Source organism: Lepidochelys kempii, chromosome 24, assembly GCF_965140265.1.
Source record: "Lepidochelys kempii isolate rLepKem1 chromosome 24, rLepKem1.hap2, whole genome shotgun sequence".
NCBI classification, from domain to species: domain Eukaryota; kingdom Metazoa; phylum Chordata; order Testudines; family Cheloniidae; genus Lepidochelys; species Lepidochelys kempii.
The window spans coordinates 3,035,528-3,050,399 of NC_133279.1; the positions used below are offsets into that span (position 1 = coordinate 3,035,528).

The window sequence follows — 14,872 nt, forward strand, 5'->3', positions numbered from 1 at the left end:
TTGGTCCAATATCCCTTGTCTGTGGAGAATCCATTCACGTAAAGTCTCTGGATCGTGTCCTTAAATTGTCTCCTAGCTGGAGTCCTCAGATTCTTTCCCACAATGCCCCGGACTTGTTCCCGTTGACACCCGTCAATGATGCTTCATCAACACACACACGTCTGAAAATCCAAATGGTTTATACAGAGAGGGTAGCTTGCAAACAGAACGATGGGCCTTCTCTGGGGGGGGGGGGGGGTGGCGATACAGCCCCACGATTCCAGGAAAGCAGGAGTCACTGGGGAGGACAGTGGGGTAAGGATCAGGGAACTAGGGGGTTGGAAGGAGGGGAGAGGGAGCTCTTGGAAGACAAGTATTATTCATCATGTGCCACCCCGGCAATACCACAGTACACAGTTCTAGTCCAGGGATCCATGATGTTAGGAGCTGTATAAACACAGGACAAACAGACTGTTCCTGCCACCCCCCACCCCCAAGAGTTTACAGTTAAAGTAGGAAGTTTAAAGTGGGAGACTGTTGTAGGTGTAGAAGCAGCATAGGGACCCCCCAGACTATCCGGATGCTGACCAATATTGTTTCCTTGAACTCCTTGTTGGTCTGTCTGTGTCGGCCTGTTCTCTCTTGGCTGAGAGTTAGATTGGAAGCTCTTTGGGCAGGGACCGTCTTCGGGCATGTGTTCGTATGGCACCTAGTCTGTGACTGGGGCTCCGTCTCCCCAGGAGGAAGGCACGTGAGAACACAAATAATAAATAAAAGGAGGAAGAGGTAGAGGGACCAGGCGGGAGGGAAGATTGGGGGGCACATAGGGAGTGCTCAGTAGGAGAGAACAACTGCGGAAGTGGAGGAGGTAGAAGTAGCTTAAAGGGAGGAGAACAGGATGATCGCGTGGGGAAGGCAGTAGCGAGGGACACAGAAGAATCGAGTTCATGTTGTGGCCCTGCCAGAGGCTCCAACACTTGAGCCCAGATTTTCAAACTAGCTTTGCCCCCAAAACTGCAACAAGAGCCGTGTGCTGCAGGGAACCTGCCCCGGCCATAGGGCCGAGCCCTTGAAAGTTTGGCCACAAGTCAGTCAGTTTGCAAGGACTTTTTGTTCCCAAATCTCCGTTTTTAAATCTTCTAAAAATAAAATTAGTCAAAACCGAAGCAAACCACTGAGATTTTGTTAGGACAAAACAGTTTGTTCAACTCAAACTGAACTTTTCCACTGAAGTCCTTCCACAAGAAGTGTCTGTCATGTTGTATGGCCCACCGGCGTTCTGTGGAATGCGCCGAGCATGGCATGGCACGTCTCCAACTTTCCAGTAGGGTTGCATCTTATTTCCTTTGCTTTATCCTGTCTTCACGTTTTTTCTTTTCAACGTTAGTAAAATTCATTCCCTTTGTTATAGCTGGAGTATGTAGGGGAATGAGGAGGTTCCCGCCGAACCCGCCCCAAGGTTCCTAAATGTTCCCCTTCAAGATATGACCTCACCCACTTTGTTTCCCTAATATCCTGGGACTGACACGGCTGCAACACCACTGCATACCCCTTCAAGACTGAAACTTTTCTGGGGCTACTCTCCGCCTGCTGAGGGATTCCACAGAAACATTCCTGAGCAAAAAAAAAAAAAATCCCTGCACAAAAAAGGTTCCTTCATTTCTGAATAGGAGGATATCAGGTAGGGAGGAAGTAAACTTTTCCCATTAGTAAGTATTTGATCGTTCGTTTGTTTGACCAACTCTGGCTGTTTGGAGCGGTCATTGACATTTTACTGGAGATGGACCTGGGCAACGAGAGGTGCCTTCCAGTGACAGAAAAGTGCTTGGATTTGCCCAAGTTATAGATTCTTAGGGCCCGAGTCTCACTGCGTTGCAGGCCAGAGTCTGAGCTATGTACGCTAATACTGAGTTTTGATAGTGTGCTTGTCATCAAAGTCTATAGACTACAGCCTTAAAGCTGAAGAGTGTTTTAAGGAGGGTAAAGCTCTTGCGTAAGGGGCAAGCACAGAGGTGAATTTCACTCTAGATGAATTCGCAGAAAGAAAAGGAGGACTTGTGGCACCTTAGAGAGACGAACAAATTTATTTGAGCATAAGCTTTCGTGAGCTACAGCTCACTTCATCGGATGCATGCAGTGGAAAATACAGTGGGGAGATTTATATACACAGAGAACATGAAACAATGGGTGTGACCATACACACTGTAACCAGAGTGATCATTTAAGGTGAGCTATTACCAGCAGGAGAGCAGGGGGAGGGGGAACGGAACCGTTTGTAGTGATAATCAAGGTGGGCCATTTCCAGCAGTTGACAAGAACGTCTGAGGAAGGAGGGGGGCGGGGGGGGGGTAAACATGGGGAAATAGTTTTACTTTGTGTAATGACCCATCCACTCCCAGTCTCTATTCAAGCCTAAGTTAATTGTATCCAGTTTGCAAATTAATTCCAATTCAGCAGTCTCTCGTTGGAGTCTGTTTCTGAAGGTTTTTTTGTTGAAGAATTGCCACTTTTAGTCTGTAATCGAGTGACCAGAGAGACTGAAGTGTTCTCCGACTGGTTTTTGAATGTTATAATTCTTGACGTCTGATTTGTGTCCATTTATTCTTTTACGTAGAGACTGTCCAGTTTGACCAATGTACATGGCAGAGGGGCATTGCTGGCACATGATGGCATAGATCACATTGGTAGATGTGCAGGTGAACGAGCCTCTGTTGTAAAGAGTGTAAAGAGTTGTCACTTTGGATGGGCTATCACCAGCAGGAGAGTGAATTTGTGTGGGGGGGTGGAGGGTGAGAAAACCTGGATTTGTGCTGGAAATGGCCCACCTGATGATCACTTTAGATAAGCTATTACCAGCAGGACAGTTGGGTGGGAGGAGGTATTTTTTCATATTCTCTGTGTATAAATAAAGTCTGCTGCAGTTTCCACGGCATGCATCCGATGAAGTGAGCTGTAGCTCACGAAAGCTCATGCTCAAATAAATTGGTTAGTCTCTAAGGTGCCACAAGTACTCCTTTTCTTTTTGCGAATACAGACTAACACGACTGTTACTCTGGAGCCTCTGATGGTGTGGCTGATGTGATTAGGCCCTAGGATGGTGTCCCCTGAATAGATATGTGGACACAGTTGGCAACGGGCTTTGTTGCAAGGATAGGTTCCTGGGTTAGTGGTTCTGTTGTGTGGTGTGTGGTTGCTGGTGAGTATTTGCTTCAGGTTGGGGGGCTGTCTGTAAGCAAGGACTGGCCTGTCTCCCAAGATCTGTGAGAGTGATGGGTCGTCCTTCAGGATAGGTTGTAGATCCTTGATGACGCGTTGGAGAGGTTTTAGTTGGGGGCTGAAGGTGATGGCTAGAGGCGTTCTGTTATTTTCTTTGTTGGGCCTGTGTGTGTGTTTTTATTTGCATTGTGTAACCCACACACCGTCTGGATGTGGTCTGTCTAGCACCTAGACCACGTAGAGAGAGAGCCATTAATGAGTCTGCTCTACATCCTTAGCTAACAGCCAGATGGCTTTTAGCTCATGCGGTAGAGGCTCATGCTTTAAGCTCCAGAGGTCCCCGGTTTGATCCCACCCACCAAGGACTGGGGTCTGTCCACATTACAGTTGCAGTACTTGACAGGAGCCCCAGTCAGGGACTAGGACCGTATGGTGCCAGGCGCTGTACAAATTATACTCATTGATCCTCTGCTGTTTGGCTGTCTGATGCTGGGGTACTCAATTATTCCTTGTTTCTCGCTGCATGTTTGTGTTGCCTTGACAAACTATTAGATGATCTTGTCGTATTCTGTTGTCGCTTGAGGTTTTGGAGTGGCCGCAGAATCATCAGCATCTGTGGACTTGGCGGTCTTTGTCTGCAAGACCAGAAACAGCAAAGAGCAGAAATGTTAGCGATGGGAAAGCCAAAAATACTGAAAAGTCGTGTCTGTGCCCTGCACACAGTGCCAGAAACATGCCTAGGTTACGAGGGGCAGGTCTGTTCTCATGGGGGGATAGAAGGACTCATGGGGGTGTCTAGAGTGCTGGGCTCAGGTTAAGATTACAGCTGGGTGAAATTTTTCAGCTGAAACTTAATTTCAACAAACAATGCAGATTTGGCAACATGAAACCGTTTCAGGAATTCGTCTGGGTTTGGCTGAATTATTTATCTCGGAACTTTTTATTTATTTATTTTTTTTAAGTCAATAGTTTGACATTTTTGAAATGAAATGTTTTACTTTCTTTTTGGTTCACAATGACTTGTTTTGAAATTTCCTTTATTTATTTTTTTGAAATTCACAAATGTTTGAAAATGCTTCGAATGGAACCGAAACATTTTTGTTCAACCCAAAAGTTTTTTTTTTTCTTTCAACTTTTCAATTTGCTGTAAATCGTCCTCCCCTCCCTCCCCCAAAAAGTTAAGTTGAAGTATTTCACCTAGCTCTCATCTCGGGTGATGGGGCTCCCCTGTTCCCTACAAGGGAAAATTCCCACTATACCCCAAGCCCAGACTGCCACAATCAGGATGTTTTTCCTGCTCTGTAGTGTACTTACCCTCCAGTCACCCCCACAGCTGACTACTCAACAATCCCTCTCCCCCTTAGGGGCCAATTTTTGTTCCCAGTTACTCAGTGGAGAATCGCACTGAAGTCAATGGAAGTTGCAACCAACTTAGGCCCCGACTCTGCATGCTACAGCTCATGACTCGAGCCTGTTTGGAGTCAGCGTTGCTCTGCATGGACACTGGGGTCCGCCCACATGATGTCCTTGCAGGATCGTGGCCCAACTGGATACAGAACGGGGCCTCTCAGGCAGCCATGGCCCTACAAACCCTGAATTCCACCCTCTAATAACAGGATGCAAACCCCACTTGCCGGGTTTGGCTGGCTGACTGTGGCATAAATGGTTTTCTCGCCCTTCTCCATGGATTCCAGGCCTTCCTTGCACAGCTTCTCATCATCCGTTTGTGGAGGCGACTGAAATGAAAGAGACAGAGCTGTCACTATTCCTGTCAGGAGACAAAAGCTCCAAGCGCTTGGGGATCCGGGGTGGAATCCTGGTCCCGCTAGCATCAATGGGGCCGGGAGTTTGAGAGTCCCCAGCGTGTGAAAGCTTTCCCCTGGTTTGGCCCTGGATGGAGGCACAGCTCACAGCAGCCAGTCTCCGAGCCCAGGTCCACAGACTCGGGGCTTGCAGAGCTCCGGCTCCCAAGCTAAAAGAGCTGTGAAAACATTGTGACTCGGGCTTGACCCTCTCCTCCCAGCTCCTGCCTGAGCCGTACCATCCACACAGCTGTCTTCAGCACCACGGCCCAAGTCTGATCTGCCAGCCTGCTGCTTGCGGGGTAGACGTCCCTTGAAAGTAGGTGGCCGGCGCCTGATTCACCACCACCCTTGGCGCGGTCATTTACACCAGCGTCGAACACTCCTGTCCTGAGCTGGTGGCCCTCTACGGTGCCGTCAATCAGCACAGAAGGGGCGGGGTAATGGAGAATAGGGCCCAGGGAATCTGTCAGCCTGTGTGTGCAAAGGAGACTCACTGGCCTCACTTCTGTGTCTTACTACGGGCTGATCTGGAGGCATAAAGAGGGGCAGGGTAGCCTCCAGCCAAACCTCCCCAGTGCAGCGGGGTTTCCGTGGTGGTACAGGGTGTCCGTACAATGCCTGTAGAGGCCCTCGCGCAGGGCCATGCCGGGGGTGGACTGGGAAAGAGTGCAACCAGGGGCTGGGGAACTGTGAGCTCGCACTATCCTGGGCCCCTGGGGCTACTCTAAGTTGTGCTGTGGGGGCTGGTCCTCTTCCCAGACCAGCTCTCAGAGCATAAAGGGGAGATAAAGTCTCTTTTCCCCTGTCTCTATTTGCATTGCCCTCTGCCACGCTCTGTCTCCCGCAGGCTCAGCACAGAACTTGGTTCACTGTGTTTAAGTGTTGATTATCATCGCTACCTCCAGGTCTCATTGATGTCCAGATCATTGTCCATATTTTCCCTGAAATCAGAGAGCACCTAGCCATGGGCCCGTTACACTAGTGGTTGTTATTAGAGCCCGTAGCATGCTAGGGGTCAGCGATCACAGTGTTTAACTCTGCCAGCCAGGAGAAGGAAACCCATGTCAAATAAATATACAGGAAAGCACGGTGTAGCACTCCTACCTGGTTTGGGTGATGGACCTTGGAATAGATCGTTTTTGTCTCGTCCTCCTTGGTCTCCGGACCCCTTTTCTGAGTCCCCATTCTACTGCAAGCCTAAATAGACAGATCCCGCCCCATAGCATGAGCTGGACACAGATTTGCAGCAGCTGAGTGAAGTGGCTTTAAATAATGCTTTGCAGAGTCAGGTCAGAGTGCAATCGTCACAAGGGGCAAACAAGGCCAAAGCTGTGGTCGGAATTAGAGTTCGGTGAAACTTTTTTGGCAAATAGCAAATTTGCCCAAAATGCATTTTTCGGCGCAATTGGGGGTCAATTCAGCAACTAGTTTTGGCCAAAAATGGGCGGGGGGGGGAACTTCAAAGTAAAAATATTTTGTTTTAACTCTTCCAATTCTGACAAACTTCCTTTCTACCATTTTGAAACAAGAGTTCGATTATTTTGGTTTGAAACCACAATTCATTTCAAAATTTAGGTTTTGGTTTTTTTTTTTAAAAAGGGGGTTGGGGCAAAAAACACCTGAAATGACCCAAAATTAACGCTGGGGGGGAGGGGGTGGGATTGAAAAAATTTCATTTTGCATCAAGTTAAACATTTTTCTTCAGCAAAAAAAAAACTCTGCAAAAACAGTTTCAGTTCGAACCGAAATTTTTCTGGAATTTTTTCGGTTCAGGCCCTGAATCGAACAATTATTTGCTCATCTCTAGTCTTAATTCTTAGCTGAAAGGCTCCCTGCCCGCAAGGGCTTCTGGAATGGACACTGGGCACGGGATTCCATCCCGTCCCGTGTGGAGGCCTGGTTCTGTTGGGTCAGGGCCCTTTGCAGCTACAAAGGATTGGAACAGCTGCTCCTTCTCTCTAAGAGCAGCTGCCGCTTTCAGCATCGACCGAGCATTATTGCATGTTCCAAAGGAACCTCAAAAATTTTCTGGCTGCTTCCAACGCCGCCTCCTCTTCCCCCATCACAAAGTGACCCCAGTGTTTCTGCTAGCCCCACTTGTCCCTTGACTGGGGCCCCACAGTCCCATACTCGTGGTAAATCTAAGGCACTGGTACCATCAACCCATCCTGGCTATTCTTCTGGCTAAGCCGACCCACTGCCTCGAATTGGTAATGGTTTCACAATGAGGGAGCTTTAGGTGAACTCACCAGTGGCGAATTACCGACTTTGGCATAAACTGTGTTTGTTTCTGCATCGGCCTCTGCAATGAAAAGAACATGAGAAGTAAGTGAATGGAACAGACCCCACTGCCAGTGGAGACTGGGAACTGGGAGACACTGGACTCATGGCATAGGGCTGGGCAGTCCCCCTTGCTGTGCCCTCATCCGTTCTGTATGGTAACTTCAGACAGATGGGGAGGACATGCATTCTCCTCTCGCCTGAGTGCTTAAGGGAAATCTGTGTTATTTCTGATCCACACTGCACATGTTACTGGGCTCATTGAACTGGAGTCATTAAAGATTCTTGGGCACTTCGTGAATGACCAGGGGTGTTCACCTAGAACCCGGCCAAATTCTAACTCTGGTAACTGTAGCAGGGTTGCTATGCAGTATTAAACAGCTGCCATGTTCCCCCTCAGAGGTGGCTCCATTACAATGATGGGTGACAAAAATCTCCGTAAACTTTATCAATTATTTTGCAAGGCACTTTGGGATATCTAAGGATGAAAAGTACTAAGTAACTGTTCAAAGAATAAAAAACAGGTGACTAGTTGTCTGTGGAGCTTTTACTTTTAGTAAAAGAAAAGACTTTTAAAATTATTAATCTAGTAGCCCTAAACAACAGCGGGGGGGGGGGGGGGTTAAAGAGGGGAAAATACTTATATTTCTTCAATTCTTCCCCCTGTTTTTGTTGAAATTAAAAATTCTTTAGAAGCTCGACACTTTTTTAGAAACTTGAAAATTTGCAACCAGTTCTACACTTGCTTTGAAACAGGGAAAAATGTAAAAAACAAACTAACAAACTAACAAAAAACCCCATAAGAACATAAGAATGGCCATATTGGGTAAGACTAAAGGTCCATCCAGCCCAGTATCCAGTCTACTGACAGTGGTCAATGCCAGGTGCCCCAGAGGGAGTGAACCTAACAGGCAATGATCTAGTGATCTCTCTCCTGCCATCCAGCTCCACCCTCTGACAAACAGAGGCTCGGGACACCATTCTTTACCCATCCTGGCTAATAGCCATTAATGGACTTAACCTCCATGAATTTATCCAGTTCTCTTTTAAACCCTGTTATAGTCCTAGCCTTCACACCCTCCTCAGGCGAGGAGTTCCACAGGTTGACTGTGCGCTGAGTGAAGAACTTCTTCCTTTTGTTTTAAACCTACTACCCATTCATTTCATTTGTTGCCCCCTAGTTCTTATGTTATGGGAACAAGTAAATAACTTTTCCTTATTCACTTTCTCCACACCACACATGATTTTATAGACCTCTATCATATCCCCCCTTAGTCTCCCCTTTTCCAAGCTGAAAAATCCTAGCCTCTTTAATCTCTCCTCATATGGGACCCGTTCCAAACCCCTCATCATTTTAGTTGCCCTTTTCTGAACCTTTTGTAATGCCTGTATATCTTTTTTGAGATGAGGGGACCCAATCTGTACGCAGTATTCAAGATGACAAGTTTCAGAGTAGCAGCTGTGTTAGTCTGTATCCGTAAAAAGAACAGGAGGACTTGTGGCACCTTAGAGACTAACACATTTATTAGAGCATAAGCTTTCGTGAGCTACAGCTCACTTCATCGGATGCAGACAGTGGAAAATACAGTGGGGAGATTTTATATACACAGAGAACATGAAACAATGGGTGTTACCATACAGACTGTAACAATAGTGACCAGGAGAGGTGAGCTATTACCAGCAGGAGAGCGGAGGGGTAGTGATAATCTTTTTTAGTGATAATCAAGGTGGGCCATTTGCAGCAGTTTATGTTGAGGGGGGGGAAGGAAGAGGAGGTTGAAAATTCAAAATTTGTGAATTTTTTACAATCAAGATTTGAGAAATTGCTCTCAGTGCTCTGATACAAAAACTATAAAACTTAAAACTAAACTTAAAACCACACAGCCTTAAAACTAAACCAAACTAGCAGAGGTATCAGGGATCTGCCAGATCCCAACCACCACTGCCATAGGGGGCTTGGATATCCACGTTAAGACATCTCCAACCATAAAGAGCAAACCAGGTACTTCTCCATGTATGTAGCCTTTATTTCAGATTAAGGAAAAACAACAGAGAATAAATATGAAGTCTCCATGGGAGAAAGAGGAATAGAACACAATGGCTCGTTTTGTAACATGTCCAGTCTGCACAGCCCCGGGACTAATTCTCCTCTGGCCTGCAGGTTGTGTTGATGACGACAACTCCAAAATGAGTTATCAAAAGTCCAGGGAATGGGAAGCATTTGTTGAGTGGCGACAATCCTGGCATCTTTGCTCCTTCCGTTTGGTTTCTTAAAAAGACCTTTATACTTTGCAGCTGTAGAGGTTAGTCTTTGGTACATAATGGCCCTGATTCAGGAAAAAACTTAAACACATGGTTAGCTTTAAGAGTAATTAATATCTAGCTCTTGTCTAGGGGTTTTCATCAGTCGACCTCAAAGCGCTTTACAAAGGCGGTCATTATCCCCATTTTACATATGGGGAAGTGAGGCACGGAGCGGGAAACTGACTCCTCCATGGTCACGCATCAGGGTAGTGGAAGAGTCGGTACTAGAACCCTGATCTTCTGAGTCCTAGTCAGGGCACTGTCCACTAGGTAATACTGCCCGTCAAACCCAGCTTTAAGTCCCATAAACTGCACTGGGGCTTAGGCAAGTGCTTCAGTGTTCTCCTGAATACAGATACTTTCCTAGCGTGGGACAGCTGCTTATGAAGCGGCGCCGTTCCTCCTTATATTCCATCTCTCCCAGCTTCGGCGTCAGTCTTTAAACCTGCCAATGTCATTCTTGTGGTTTTTTTAGCTCTTGTGAGATCTTTTGCTGTTGTCTTCAGGGGTGTTTGCACGAAATTACTGTTCAAAGCTACAAGTCCCATGCTTCCAATTCTTCCTTTGTTTTATTAAACTGGAACCTTTCCATATTCTTAGAAAGGGGGAATGGACACTTATATTTTTCTTCCCTTTTAACCAGAAAATCTCTCCCTTGCACCTTTCGTTTTTTCTGAACTCCTTGTCGTTTTATAGCCCCATCCTTTCAGCTGCATCTTTGTCGTTCCCGTAAACAGAGATTAAAAGAGGTGTTTTCCCATGCAGGTGCATTTCATTCCAGATTAAAGAAAACGGACAAAGGAAGAACAAATGTAAAGCTGCCAGGAGAGGGAGTGAGAGCCCAGTGTGTGTGATTGGCCCTGCGACATTCTGCATCTGAGAAGAAACACAAAATGGCACCTGCCTCACTGCTACCTACACCGCAACCCTTCCTATGACTGTCCTGTGCAACCAAACCTGTCTAATTTACAGGACTAGGACAGGACCTCTAGCCCAATCCCTGCCTCCTACACCTACCATGTTTTCAAAGTGGACAGAATGTTCCTCCCTCTTTGCTTCTCAGCTCCTCTCTGACCACTCAGCTCACTACCCTGCCCTCAGCTCCTCCAATAAGAGGGATAGCAGTGAAGAGTGGCAGCATGATAAGCAGCCAGCAGTTGGAAGGAGGAAGTTGGCAGATGTCAGGCACTAACAGCAGCGATTAGCCCCTCTTTCTGACACTGGATATCAAAGGCTAAAATTTTCAAAAATGCTTAAGTGACTTAGAAGCCCAAGTCTCAGTTTTCAAGCATGACATGGAGCCAGATTTTCAAAGATATTTAGGTGCATAAGGATGCAGATAGGTGCCTAGTGGGATTTCCAAAAACATCTATCCAAAAACAGGTTAGGTGCCTGTCTTCAACTTTAGGTGACTAAATACCTTTGAAAATCTGGTTCTTCAGAACCTAGGCTCAGCTTCTCAAAGGTATGTAAGCTCCTAACTTCCATTGAAGTTAAGAACCTAAAATACCTTTAAGGATCTGGGCTCTAAGTCTTATTGAAAGGATTTAAGCTCCTAAGTCACTCAGGCATTGCTGAAAACATAATCCAGCATTGCGGGGGAGCACAGCAGGTTGGGTAATAGTCTTGCAGAAATAATGTACAGTGTGAGAATCACTTACACTTCTGCAGTATCTTCCACCCACAAGGTTCCTAAAGCATTTCACAAATGATGGGCCAGATGTCAAGGTGGTGTGTAAGGGGGAGGTGTAAATTACACTTTGAGTCTAAACTGGTGTAATTTATACAGTGAAGGAGTGCAAGAAGGCATAAGATAAATCACCTTATACTCTTTGACTCATTACTTATGAACATTATTTGGCTTCCTGTGTTGTATGTATGCTATGTCTCCGTTTGGGTTTGCGATTATGAAATTGCTCAGGTACTCAGAGACTCACAGGTTTTAAGGCCAGAAGGGACCATCATGATCATCTTGTCTGACCTCCTGCACATCACAGGCCACAGAACCTCACCCACCTACTTCTGTAATAGACCCAGAGCCTCTGACTGTGTTACTGAAGTCCTCAAATAACGATTTAATAGATTTCAAGTTACAGAGACTCCACTGTAGTTCAAAGCAACAAGTGACCTGTGCCGCAGGCTGCGGAAGAAGGTGAAAACCCCCCAGGGTCTCTGCCAATCTGACCTGAGTGGAAATTCCTTCCTGGTCCCAAATATAGCGATCAGTTGGACCCTGAGCATGTGGGTGAGACCCACCAGCCAGACAGGTGGGAAAGAATTCTCTGTAGTTACTCAGAGCCTTCCCCCTCTAGTGTCCCATCTCCAGCCATTGCTCATAGCAGTCGTGGATGGCCATATGCAATTGTAGGTAACCTCATTGTACCATCCCCTCCATAAACTTATCAAGCTCAATCTTTAAGCAAGTTAGGTTCCCCACCGCCCTCCCAGGAAGGCTGTTCCAGAACTTCACTCCTCTGATGGTTAGAAACCTTCACCTAATTTCAATCCTAAACTAAGCACCATCCACCTAAAGAGAAGTACATGAAATAAACCCTTCGGCTGTTTGTTTTTAATTTTTTTTGCAAGGTCTGACCTGTTTCCAATCAGCAGAATGTAGTTTTGTTTCCCTACAATTGTACAAATGGAAAGTAAGATTTGGAAAGTGAAATTGCTTGTTTGGGGAATGACTGTGTCTTACCTAGATCACGAAGTTCTGGATTTAGCCTTTGGCTTTCTGAGAAAGGAAAGTCAAAAGAAAACAGTCTTTAAAGTAATACAATTAGCAAATAATCCCCCCACCCCAAAAATCCCTCTTTATTTGTATTGTCTCCTGTCTGCATTAGATAAATAATATGGGTTCTTTTCCTTAGGAAGGAAAAGGAGATGCACATGGGAAGGGACGTAGAGTGACGTAAGATGTGCAGGGGAGGTAAGGGTGGGGACTGGAATGCAAGGGGAGGCTTCAATCCCAATATCCCCGAGCAGGGCTTCATTTTGTCAGGCACTGAACAGACACAGAGTAAGAAATGGTCCCTGCCCCAAAGGGTTTGGTCTAAATCAAAAGCCAGACAAAGGAAGTTTAATCACCCTCATTGTACAGATGGGGAGCTGAGGCACAGAATGAGCAAGTGACTTGCCAAAGGGCACACAGGAAGTTTGGGGCAGTGCCAGGATTTGAAACCAGATTTTAGGAATCCTATTCTAGTGCCATAACCCTAAGACTAAACTTCCTTGTGACAGCAGTGCTCCTTGGGGTACCAAGGCAGCCTCCTCCCATCGCAGTCACCCATGGGACTGTTGCCCTACACTTGAGCTCCGCTGCAGGACGGACTTCCAAAATGAGAGACCCAGTGCTGGTGGGATGCTCCACCCGTGATTAGAATCACAGCAATGTTGGGCTGGAAGGGACCTCAAGAGGTCACCAAGTCCAGTCTGCGGTGCTGAGGAAGGATCTAGTAAACCTAGACCTTAGGCACCGACTCTACGGGGCTGGAGCACCCTTGGGAAAAATAGTGTGTGCTTAGCACCTACTGGCAGCCAGCTCCTCCCTTCCCTCCCAGCGCCTCCTTGGAGGAACAGACCATTCTGATTTTTTTTATTTATTTTGTTTTATATTAAATTAGGGTTACAAATTATAACATAGAATAAAATTTTAAATATAAAATAAAACAAAATATATAAACACAAATGTACAAAATGGTTGTTTTATCAAAACTAAATGTTTTGACTGACCTCATGCTTTTCTCAAAAATTCTGTGTCCTGGGGAATTTTGAAATTTGACATTTCCTTCTCATTTGGAACAAAACCAGATTCTGAAAGGGCAGAATTTCCTGCCGAATGGAAATTTTGGCTTCTTCACGGCTCTAAGGATGTTTAGACAGATTCCCAAAGACTGAAACACTCACCTCTTTTTCTCCGCTGTCTGACTAGTCGTGCTGCAGTTAATACACTTGCAACTGCAACTACACCTCCACACGTACCTGCAGCTAACCCTAAAGTGGAAGACTTTTGGAAGCCTTTAAAGAAAGAAACGATGTGCTTTTAGTCGTAGCAGTAATAACGATGAACAACAAAAGTACTGAAGCTATAATACAAGAGAGTCCCCCCCCCCCCCCCCCGCATGGTTTCTGCATAGCTCTGCCCTGGGAGCCTGATTCCCCCACTGCCTTGCAGCTTCTGTCGTCTTTTACAAACTGAGTAGGAAGCAAAATCAGCATGGTAGTGTTTTATACCCAATTTGCCCTCACTTTCCACCACTGTAAATGATACCGGGAACAGGGCAGTGGGGAATTAGGTCCCATGTGTTCAGTTAGCAAGCTCTTAGCAAGTGTTTGCTCAGAAGAGCATTGCTTAAGGAAAACCCCATAGAGAGAATTTTACAGATTTCTATCCCTGCTATGTTTCAGAGGAGCAGCCGTGTTAGTCTATATTCGCAAAAAGAAAAGGAGGCCTTGTGGCACCTTAGACTAAGACTAAGGTGTCTTTGCACTTCATCGAAGAAGTGAGCTGTAGCTCACGAAAGCTCATGCTCAAATAAATTGGTTCGTCTCTAAGGTGCCACAAGTCCTCCTTATCCCTGCTATAGAATTCTAATTCATAGGACAAAATACATGAAGAAAGAACCTTATTCTCTTTTAAGTTTGATGGGTTTTTAGATTGATTTCTCTAGAAACCTTATTGCATTTCTATAGATTTCTGTTTGTTTCACCCCTGCTAAACTCTCTAGGACTTTTCCATAAGAACCTAGTAAGGCCACTCACAATTTGGTCCTCAGTCAGGCGGTTTACAAACGAATGCTACAAGGGCTGGTCAACACTCAGTGTTTGTCTCGATAGAACTATGATGGTTACGGGGTGTGCTTTTTTTTCTGATATATTTATACTGGAACCACCCCTTATACCAAGATAAATGTGCCTTATACTTGTGTCATAGATTTGAGGTAACTGCACCTTGGACCTCCTACATGGTCTGCTCAAGGGATGCCTTCTTAGGGTATGTCTACACTGCAATGTAAGCCCAGCGTTAGTGAGACTCAAGTCAGCTGACACAACATACATGGACACAACTAATCCTGCATCTTGGCAGGGGAGTAGACTAGATGACCCTTGCAGTCCCTTCTAACCCTATGGTTCTATGACCCATGTTAAGGAACCCTGGGCTTGAGCATCTACATTGTATTTTAACCCTACGTTAAGACTTCTAACCCGTGCTCGAACCTAGGGATCTGATGTCCACACTGACTTGGCTGTGTGCACTACAAAGTAACCATGTCCCAGAGTCTCTAGCA

General features: G+C 46.0%; 1 protein-coding gene across 1 annotated transcript in view; it reads right to left on the reverse strand.

Moving 5' to 3' along the window:
* Positions 1–160: 160 nt before the first annotated feature.
* Positions 161–14,872, reverse strand: part of LOC140902846 (T-lymphocyte surface antigen Ly-9-like) — a 71,636-nt gene continuing 56,924 nt past the window's right edge. Inside the window, exons 8-13 of the mRNA XM_073323414.1 lie at positions 13,491–13,601; positions 12,283–12,318; positions 7,250–7,302; positions 6,105–6,197; positions 4,830–4,931; positions 161–3,830 (exon numbers count right to left, since the gene is read on the reverse strand). Of these exons, the coding sequence (XP_073179515.1) occupies positions 3,744–3,830; positions 4,830–4,931; positions 6,105–6,197; positions 7,250–7,302; positions 12,283–12,318; positions 13,491–13,601 (482 nt within the window). The 3' untranslated portion in view covers positions 161–3,743. The remainder of the gene's footprint in view (positions 3,831–4,829; positions 4,932–6,104; positions 6,198–7,249; positions 7,303–12,282; positions 12,319–13,490; positions 13,602–14,872) is intronic.